Source organism: Diorhabda sublineata, chromosome 8 (genome assembly GCF_026230105.1).
Source record: "Diorhabda sublineata isolate icDioSubl1.1 chromosome 8, icDioSubl1.1, whole genome shotgun sequence".
Classification (NCBI taxonomy): Eukaryota; Metazoa; Arthropoda; class Insecta; order Coleoptera; family Chrysomelidae; genus Diorhabda; species Diorhabda sublineata.
The window spans coordinates 2052329-2063528 of NC_079481.1; the positions used below are offsets into that span (position 1 = coordinate 2052329).

The window sequence follows — 11200 nt, forward strand, 5'->3', positions numbered from 1 at the left end:
TACCCACCGGCCTTACAGGGTAGAAACATCGAACTCTATAAATAAATTTATCAATGGATAGAAAGGTTCATAACCATAGACATAGTACATTCATATCACTATGTCTATGATCATACCATTTGACTACGACACTTTAAACTCGATCAGTGTCCTAACAATAATGAACGTGATTCGGTTTAGTTTCCGAACATTTAGATCATCACCGAGAAGTCCTAATTTCATATTAGTCTATTCTTGTTTTTTGTCCAGTCAATAGTCAGAAACATTTTAAAAACACTACGTCAGTAAAAGGCCTCTGTTCAAATACTATTTTAGCACGTTGAATTAAAAGTACTTTAAATTCAATGTTTTAGCATGTAACTACTATTTGGAAACAGGCTATTATTATAAGAAGAAAAACTTGACATATTTTATTTAACCTAACACTATTTTGTTTTTACATTTATTGATATTTGATTTATTACTATGTTCATCCAACAAAAGATCTTCAGAATTATTATTTACAGCTCTTAGTATTTAATTGAATATGGAGCGAAATAGTAAGGATGAAATCGATATCTACGATGATGTTGTAAGGAATGTTAAACAAGAGCTGATTGAAGAAGCGCCAGCGATGAAAATTCGAGATGAAAACATCAATATTATACATTCAATCAAACAAGAAATAAAAGATGATTCAAATACATTCAGAACAGTTGAAAAATTCATGTTTTCTACTAAACCAGAAAGGAACATTTTAAAAACACAGAATATTGGAAGCAAACTAAAATATTTAAAAGTTATTCACGGAAGGCGTAGCAGATCAAAAAGTGAGTTTATAACAAATTAATATCTGTTTACATGGTTACACTATATAGTATTTAGAAACTAACAAAGAGAAATAACACCACACTCTAAAGTCGTAGGTCAAAATAATGTGACAAACGGAAAGTCGAGATTGTGAAACGCCCTTTAGTGTCCTAATTATCCAATTTATGTTATTTATAGTTGTCGTTTCAAGACAAGAAAATGGTTTCTCTGTGTATAATATGGCTGGATGTACCAGCTTAGGTTATTTTGAAGCTTGAAGAGCCCATTTTAATAATTATTATTCCATAAGTGTCTGTATTTTTTCATTTCCGTAATGGTTAGATAAATTCCACTAATATTATTTGAATATATTCATAATTTATTGAATTTGGTATTTTTATGTAAATTTCGAATTTTTGAAAAATTGATTTCATTTTTCTTTGATATTTACAGGTCTGTTGAGGCAAGAAAAAAATATTAAATCTATTGCAGGAATAATATTATGTGGATTTTGTGGAAATTTAGTTATAAAAAAATTAGAATTTTTATGTCACTTATATAGAAACCATTTTGTGAAACCAAACAAATCACCCCTTAAAAAAATTAGAAAAATTGAAAGAAATGTTGTTGATTCAGATATTTGGAAAAATATAAAAGATGAAATCGAAGTTGTTGATAATGAATTGAAACGTGAAATTATTGATACAGAAGAAAAGACATTCAAATGTGAGCTTTGTTCAAAAACTTTTCCATACAAAAGTATTTTAAATGTACATTTGCGTAGTCACACGGGAGAAAAACCGTTCAAATGTGACATTTGTACAAAAACTTTTTCACAAAAAAGTAATTTGAACACGCATTTTCGTAGTCACACAGGAGAGAAGCCATTCGAATGTAATGTATGTTCTAAAACATTTTCACAGAAAAGTAATTTGAATACACATTTGCGTTGTCATAAAGAAGAGAAACTGATCATGTGTGACGTTTGCTTGAGACCATTTCTATGTGAAGAAGACTTGAAAAGGCATTTTTTGTGCCATTCCGGAGAAAAACAATTTCAATGTGATATTTGCTTAAAATCTTTTTTGAAAAAATATTACCTAACCAAACATTTGCGTTGTCATACGGGAGAAAAACCATTCAAATGTGAAATTTGTTCGAAAACTTTTACACAGAAAAGTAATTTGAAAATGCATTTGCGGGGTCACCAAGGAGAGAAACCATTCGAATGTGAATTTTGCTCAAAAAGATTTTCACATAAAAGTAATATGAAAATACATTTACGTGTACACACTGAGGAAAAACCATTCAAATGTGATATTTGTACTGAAAGTTTTTCACAACACGAACAATTAAAAGAACATTTAGATAGTCACATAGGAGACAAACCGTTCATTTGTAACATTTGCTCGAAACCATTTCCGTGTGAAGAAGATATGGAACGACATTCATTATCTCATTCTGGAGATAAACCATTTCAATGTGATATTTGCTCAAAATCTTTTACGAAAAAATATTATTTAACAAAACATTTGCATTGTCATACAGGAGAAAAACCTTTTAAATGTTACGTTTGTTCAAAAAGTTTTTTACAACGTTCCAATCTTGATGATCATTTGCGAAGTCACACTGGAGAAAAGCCGTTTAAATGTGACATATGTTCGAAATCGTTTTCGCAACAAGGACATTTAAACGAACATTCTCGTATTCATACGGGAGAAAAACCATTCAAATGTTACATTTGCTTCAAATCCTATTCGCGACGTTCTCACCTTAACGAGCATCTGCGCCAGATTCACAAAGAAAACGTATTCAAATGTGAAATCTGTTTGAAATCGTTTTCTCACAAAACTAATTTAAATAAACATTTTCTCCAAGATTGTACGCTAAAAAAATCTTCAAAGAATATTAAAAAATAATATTATATGTATATATATGAGGATAAAGAAACACTATTATGAATACAGTATAAGAATAACATTTCACTCAACACCCTGTATCACAATTTATCATAAAGTAATTTTTGAATATTTTATTGTTTTATTTGTCTACTTCTTTTACCCAACTGATCTTTTATAAAGTATCATAAACAGCCGAGTAAGTATGGGAGTAAAATTCATCACCAAGTTGAAAATGTGAAACCTCTATATTATTAATTGTCTATGAAATACTGTTCGTAATTGACATTTTTAAGAATAATAATAAAAAAGAAGACGAAAATGATTATTTATTGGAATAATTAGTGCGTCAAGAATTTTTATATTTATTTATTTATAAAAATGGAAAGTGTTGTTGTTAAGGATGAAACCAATATCCACGAGCATTATTATATGAATACTGACATTAAACAAGAATTGAATGACCTAGTGCCTATACAAAACATTAAAAATTTTGGAAAACTGGATAACATACGTTTAATTAAACAAGACGTAGATGATTCAAATATAGTTCATACGTTCGAGAAATATATTGTACCATATAAAACAGAAAGAAATATTACTAAAAAATCTAACACACACATTAGAAACAAATTGGAATTATCAAATCTGAAACGCAGAAGACGCTCTGGCTCAGGTAAGATTGATATATCTTTATTAAACATATATAATAAGTATAATGTATTTTATTGTTGATTTCAAGTTTCTTCTGATTGAAACTTAGTTTTTAAACAGGTAAAACATTCATGTTTCAATCACAAGAGACTTTAAATCAACACAATTTAGTAACAAAAACATAAAAAAGAATCCAAGAGTTATGTAACTAAATTATTATTAATTAGTATTCTTAAAATCACTTGTACATAAAATGAGCACCTATTTAGTCTACTGTACTTCACTTTGTCACCCTTCAAAAAGTTACCATCACACTTTGAAGTCATAAAAGTTTTGAAAGTTATTCTAGGTTTGTCTCCATTCCAAAACTGTATAGGGCATATTTTTTTAATTTAATTCTCGATGTGTATCGTTCTGTTTATTTTATTTGGTTTTCTTTTCGCTTTAGGCACCAAAGTATCTTCATTTTCTTTTTGGAACTCTCCTAATATTTACATTTCTTTATTTTGTTTTAAAATTAAATGATAATTTTTCTCAAAGTTATATTGTTGTGTTTCGAAATCTAGAAGTGTTTTGATCTCAAATATCAATACAAAACCGAAATTTTGCAAAAAAAATCAAGAAAAGCTAAGACTGGTACATAAGAAAAAGTCGATTGATTACCCCCACGGCCGTCATTTTGACGTAGATCAGCTGTTTACTTGAAATATCTAAAGTTGCAATTTCATTTCCCTGACTTAGAACGTCAAATGAGTTCATGTGGTATAATTTTAACTACAGCGCCATCTTAAATAAATTATTAACCTCCAAAACGAAATAAAAATTGTACCACGTGTCCTCATTTGTAAATAATTAAAACATTGCACCTTAAGTAGAAAACTTTGTTGATTATTTTACCAATCAGTATAAACGGAAATAATTTATCTTATAGGACTTTTAAAAAATGGGATCGATGTCAGACGAAATGCTGGAATTATGACGTGTGAATTTTGCGGAAACGTGTATGTGAAAGAAGCAGAACTATGTTGGCATTTTTCTTTACATCATTGTTTAGGTAAAATAAATAAATTTCACATCGGAAATAAAAGAAAAAATCGTGTTAGACTCTTCAAAAATATTCGTGAAGTCGTGAAAAGTGAAAATGAACCAGCCGAAGTTAAATTGAAACACACAAATTTTTTTCAATTAAATGTAAATTCGGTGAATAAGAAACAATTCAAATGTGACATGTGTACGAGATATTTTGGAAGAAAGGCTTGTTTGAGGAATCATTTACTGAGTCATACGGGGGGAAAACCATTTAAATGCGACAAATGTTGGAAATCTTATACACAAAAAGGTGATTTGAACCGACATTTGCGGAGTCATACTGGAGAAAAACCATTCAAATGCGATATCTGCACTAAATCATTCACAGAGAAAGGATATCTGAATGTACATATGCGATATCACACCGGGGAGAAACAATTTAGATGCGACATTTGTTTAAAATCTTTTCTAAGGAAATCCTATTTGAACGCGCACGCGCGTTGTCACACCGGGGAAAAACCGTTCAAATGCAACGTTTGTTCGACGTCTTTTTCACAGATAAGTAACTTAAATCGACATTTGCGGAGTCATTTTAGAGAGAATCCGTTTAAATGTGACATTTGTTTAGAACTCTTTCAGGATATTTATGATTTTAATGCACATTTAGGTATCCATCCAAGGGGAAATCTGTTTAAATGTAAAGATTGTTCGGAATCGTTTCCAGATCAACGTGTTTATAACAATCATTTGATTTACCATACGAGCGATTCTCCACATAAATGTGATATTTGTTTTAAAACTTTCACAGCTAAGAGTAATTTACATAGACACTTTAAAAGGTCACACGATACTTGAAACTCATAATTCATTAGGAACTGAAAAATTGAATTAAAAACAGATGATGTTTCGTTAAAAATTTTCACTCTGTAGAATGTATCTATAGAAATTTAAACGAGTCTTCCAAGTGATATAAGCAACATAAGTTTTTTTGTAAAAAAAAAAGAAAATACTATTTTTTTCAAAACTTGAATTAGTTTCCAAAGAAAGATCTTTTATTTCAAAATGAATTACGATCTTTATTTATCTCTGGATTTTTCTTTTATGATTTGACTTTAAGATGATTACGATATACATTCCATAATGGAAATCAATTTTCTAGATGTATTATTTGATAATAATTCTCAAATAAAGCATTTCCTTGTAAACCAACGTCATATAACATAATTCAATCAAAATTTAGTGATATTTCAAGCACGTAAAACATTCCACACTCAATTCTCAGTATATTCTCCTTTAAAACAGTTAATCTGCCTCTTCTAGAAGTACAAATTACCAGAAATCCTCAAGTAAAACATTTCCTTGTAAACTCATGTCATATTATCATAATTCAATCAAAATTTAGTGATATTTCAAGCACAGAAAACATTCCACGCTCAATTCTCAGCATATTCTCCTTCAAAACAGTTAATCGGCCTCTTTTAGAAGCAAAAATCCCACACCAATTCTTCAATCTAGTTATTCGTTTAACGACGTTAGAAGGAACATTCAAAACCAATCCAATTTAACTAGAAACCAAAATCACATAAAAACGTTTTTCACTCACATCATAATCATCATAGCAGCTAAGATAAAATTTGGTTTTCTTGCTTTGGCTCCGACGTCTCGTATCAACATTAATGTTCAGTCAGAATACAAATAAAATCATTGTCTTTTAGAAAATGAAAACTATCGCTATTATCCATTTACAAGCCTACCAGTTTATCATAAAAGTAAACAAAACAGGAATTTCTTAATGAAAAGTAATAGATAACATGCAAGAAATTAAATACCATAATAATAAACTAATTATTTTAAGTACTTACCGAAGTTGGATTTGTTCACAATGTGTAGATACTTTGATATCACGTTATCTCTTTCATGGCTTCAGGTCTATATTTTTGGCAAACTTTTTCAGTAAATAAGATGTTTAAGTGTAATTATTTTTATTTCAGTAATAAAGTTTTACTTTACAGTATAATGTTTTCTCAATTATTCCATGTATTTCAATAAATATACGTATACCGGCTTTGTATTTACTACTTGGTTTTGTTAACCTCATAATTCTTCCAAGTATTACAGCACTGCATTAATTTTAAAAAAGTTGGTTTTAAGAACAGTTCGAGATTGAATGAAGTGCGTTCTCACAAACTTGATTGATAATAAATGACATAAGCGAACGCACAAAAAACCACAAACTTTACTTTTCAAAAAAAGACAAATCAGCTCAAAGTTTGTGTTTTTTTGTGCGTTCGCTTATGTCATTTATTATCAATTGCATCAGTGTTTTAATTTCTACGCTAACAACAAACAAATTATTAATCTTAATAATTGAAGAAATTATATAAACCACAAATATGCATTTCAAATATCGGATTACTGGTAAAAACGAACATAAAGACATCTAACAATGAATGTAACTAAGCAGTTTAGTGGGAATAGGCCATCAGAATCGTATATAAGAAGAATGTTTATTGATATTTATCGTTTGTTTTTCTTTTTGGTTAAAATAAGTTTTCCTAATAATAAATTTTATAAGACATAATAAAAATGGATATAAAAACTGTTAAAGTAGAAATAGATACCAAAAATGATTTTTTTCCTAATATAAATATTATACAAAAATTAAGTGGTGAATTGGATAAAGTACAAATGCAAAATATACCTATTAAAGTAGAAATAAGGGATGACTTCGAGATCGTTAAAAAAGTCCCCGTAACGAATATCCAAAATATAAATAATACACATTCTATTAAACAAGAAATAAATGAGGACTTGAGTACATTTCTTCCGATAGAAGAATGTACGATTCCAGTTAAAACAGAAAAAAGCATTTCTGATGTTAAGATCGACGTTAGAAACGAATCAGATTATTTAAAATTGAAGCATAAGCGGAATAAATTAAAAAGTGAGTAAATCGACTATTTAAGTATTCTTGATATGAACATTTGATAGTGTATGTATGTAGTATGTTCACCAAGTATTGTACAGTGAATAGTTTATGTATAGAAATTGAAAATTTAGCTAATTAATAATCAAAAAGTCTAAGAACTGATACCAAAAACCTATACTAATTTTGAAAGTTGGTGTCAAAATAATTAGTACATAGGCTGTAATAATAACAACACAAGATCATTTTTCTGTAAAATATGCACATGCAATACTACAGTACTGCTAAATTTGAATCCAGTACTTTTTCATTAACTGGTAGGGATTTTTTTATGTAAAAACAAGCATAACCAATAAATTGACGTTCTGGGCATCTGTAGGCGAACTTGGTGTTCATAAGCCACGTCTGCCTGTCGAGTAGATCCTGCAAATACTATTCTATTATGTTAGACAGCTCAGAAGAGCATCTGCTGTGGTAGTAATCAGTAAAACGGAGACAGGTCATAGACCTTTCTTCATGCTCTAAGCTGTCCAAGTTTCTGGTAAACTTTGGGTCGCCTATAAGTCAAATTACCCCCTTCTGTATTAAGTCAAGCATCCTAAGGGTATACTTAAGAGTCGAGCTCGAGTAATATTCCAAATATGGACGAATCTGGTCCTTATAAAGGATAAGAAGCCATTGCTCTCCAAGTTTTAGTGAAGCTGACTTAGCTAATTCGGCCACGTGGCTGCCAGGACATATTGCTCCCAACCACAACACCTAACAAGCGAATATGCGGTGATGGTGATTCTTTATATCCAGACGGAACCAAATTCCAAGCTGCAGATTTAGCTTTCTTTGTAAAACAGCAACCTGGGTCTTTGCACACGAACAAGTTTCCAATCTGCAGAGAAGACACCATTCACCTTTTATACGATTGAGAAGAGTTGGCATAGAGGACTTGTCAGTTTCGATTGGTGGTATTCCATCAGGGCTAGTGAATTTAGTGACGTCCAAGCATTTGAGAAGTTTTGCCATATCTTGATGTTGATATTTTATTTTTGGCATCGATGAATCAACTTTGCGAAAGCTGATTCAATAAACTTTTCTAATGACATGCAATGAAATATTGTCATTTAAAATTTTTGTATTTCGATTATTATTTAATAAGATTTTACAAAGGGATTGGAAATTTTTTTTTCCATTTATTTTTATAAAACTTTGAAAATTCAGTCTGATTTTCTCTTTACAGAATTATTTAAAAAAGGAAAAAGTACCTTTGGTGGTATGATGATATGTAGATGTTGTGGATGTTTATATACAAAAAGAATAGAATTTTTTTGGCATATTTTGTTGAATCATTGTTTGTATGAGTTTAAGAAGAATTTGAGCAATAGAAAAAGGCATTTTATTGAGACTACAATTTTTAAAAGATTAAAAAAACCCAAGATAATTGTAAAGGATGAAATTAATATAAAAAAATATGAATCAAAAGAAGAATTACAAGAAATCAGTGTGGATAACATTAAAAAATTCACATGTGATATTTGTTCAAAATCATTTTCACAGAAAAAGCATTTAAACAGACATTTACTAACACACACAGGAAAAAGACAATTCAAATGTGATATATGTTCGAAAACGTACATCCATAAACCAGATTTAAACACACATTTACGTATCCACTCAGAAGAAAAGCCGTTCAAATGTGATATATGCTCAAAACAGTTTATACGCAGAGGAGATTTAAATTCACATTATCGCAATCACACAGGAGAAAAACCATTCAAGTGTGACGTATGTCTGAAAGCGTTCAAGCACAAAGGAGATTTAAACAGACACGTACGTACTCATACAAGAGAAAAACCGTTTAAATGTGACATTTGTTTGAAATCATACATCCACAGGGGGAATTTGAAGGTACATTTACAAGGTCATTCGGGAGATAAACCATTCAAATGTGATATGTGCCCGAAAACGTTTACACTGAAAGATTATTTAAAGAAACATTTTTATTATCACATAGGAGAAAAACCATACCAATGTGATTTATGTCCAAAATCATTTTCGCAGAAAGAACATTTGCGCAGGCACTTATACTACCATACGGGTGAGAAGCCGTTCAAATGTCACATTTGTAGGAAATCGTTTTCACAAAAGGAGCATCTAAATGGGCACTTGCGTTGTCACACTGGTGAGAAGCCGTTCAAATGTGATATTTGTTCCAAATCGTATACGCATAGAGGAGGTTTGAATAGACATTCCCGTAGTCACACCGGTGAAAAGCTTTTCAAATGTGACATTTGTTTGAAATTGTTTATACAGAAGGGAGATTTGAACAGACATTTTCGTAGCCACACAGGGGAAAAACCGTTCAAATGTGATGTTTGTTCGAAATGTTATATACATAAGGGGGATTTGAATAGGCATATGCGTAGTCACACGGGGGGACAGTTGTTTAAATGTGGCTTTTGTTCGAAATTATTCATAAATAAAGGAGATTTAGACAGACATACGAATAGTCATACTACAGCAGAACAAATAATTGATTGTAAACTTTAAAGAAGATAAAAATTGATCAAATACAACTGAAAATTGTATAAAACTGTCAATAATCTACATGTTTTGGTCGTATGAGGTAGAAAGTCGGTTTTTATAGTGAAATATATACTCATCTTTAAGAATCGATGAAAACCTTAATGGATTTTGTCAGTAAAAATGATTGAAGAAGAATTAAATTTGACAATTGAATTGGGAATGATATAAATCTGCAAAAATCCAGGTTTTCAAGGCAAAGAAAATTTGCCTTTACCTTCACCGCTTCCCTATTCGCCTCACTTGAATCCTTGTGATTTCTTCCTCTTTTGGAATTGAAAAATACATCTAGTATACGATTTAAGGAAGTGCTTCGATGATTAGATATATAATGTGAATGTGGCTTTTTAAATAAGTGTTTTGTAAAGAGGAGAACAATGAACTGTAATTTTATTCGAATAAAAACATTAAACATTGAAAAATATACTAATTACTTAACGTATACCCCTCGTAAAATATATAATCTTATCCCTAGCAACATTCCAGGAATTACCGTAAGATGTAGTGATCCGAAATCGTTTCAATAAAACGCTATTTAAAGAAATATTCGATTGAATTTTTTTTCAAAAAAATGGACAGTTTGATGAGAAAGTAATTTTTCAATATAAAAAAAATGTACTTAAATAAATCAGATGTTTGAAAAATTTTGATCCTAGTCTTCTCTTTTACTACCAGAAAAAATTTACAACAACTCACAAAATTCACCCTAATCGACAAATTTAAAAAACATTCATGCTTTTCTCACTTGAATGGTGTAACAATTAAATCAAGTTAATTTTTTGTTGCTTACCTTATCTTCACTTCCAAACAAATACATTAGCCACTGTTAGAATTCGAGACACTAGTTCAGCACTAATATTACATACAAACCAAATCACTACATTGTTAACTTTTAACGATATAGCAACCTTTAGAAACAATCCCAGAACTTGATTAATTTGTTATTCATTACTTCAAATGGGTTGTTGGTAAAATAGTACTTTTCTCATCTTTCTTAATAAAAAACTTTTAGTATGATTAATTAAAATTAGATAACGAAGTTTCCATATACACGTGACATATTTTCTGAACTAACTTCAGACTTAATAATACAATAGACCACATTGTCAAATTTCCAAATAGTATAAGTTTATCGAGAAAAAATATAATAGAATAGGAACAATTTGATACCATTTGCTATTAACTTATAGAAAATAGTGTTTTAATTTATTTTTATGCCAATTTGGTTGATATTAAAAGTAAAATGTTCACTATAAAATAATTTTATTTTATGAATTATTCATATGAGATTTCTATACTAAAATAAAATGAAACATGACAACACCGTTTA

At 29.8% G+C, this 11200-nt stretch overlaps 1 protein-coding gene across 1 annotated transcript; it reads left to right on the plus strand.

The window, feature by feature from the left end:
• Nucleotides 1-147: 147 nt before the first annotated feature.
• Nucleotides 148-10292, plus strand: LOC130447821 (zinc finger protein 62 homolog). Its single transcript, XM_056784853.1, has 6 exons — nucleotides 148-809; nucleotides 1243-2705; nucleotides 3033-3363; nucleotides 4273-5223; nucleotides 6946-7314; nucleotides 8528-10292. The coding sequence occupies exons 1-6, from the start codon at nucleotides 527-529 to the stop codon at nucleotides 9835-9837; spliced, it is 4707 nt and encodes a 1568-aa protein (XP_056640831.1). The 5' UTR covers nucleotides 148-526; the 3' UTR covers nucleotides 9838-10292.
• The last annotated feature ends 908 nt before the right edge of the window (nucleotides 10293-11200 follow it).

What these genes read in the sequence shown, in the direction of transcription:
- LOC130447821 (XM_056784853.1), top strand. Translation starts at nt 527, where the DNA reads ATGGAGCGAAATAGTAAGGATGAAATCGATATCTACGATGATGTTGTA. An exon ending in CTTCAAAGAATATTAAAAAA is followed by an intron (nt 2,706 to 3,032) that starts TAATATTATATG and finishes TGGAATAATTAG; the next exon opens with TGCGTCAAGAATTTTTATAT. An exon ending in TAAAAGGTCACACGATACTT is followed by an intron (nt 5,224 to 6,945) that starts GAAACTCATAAT and finishes AAATTTTATAAG; the next exon opens with ACATAATAAAAATGGATATA.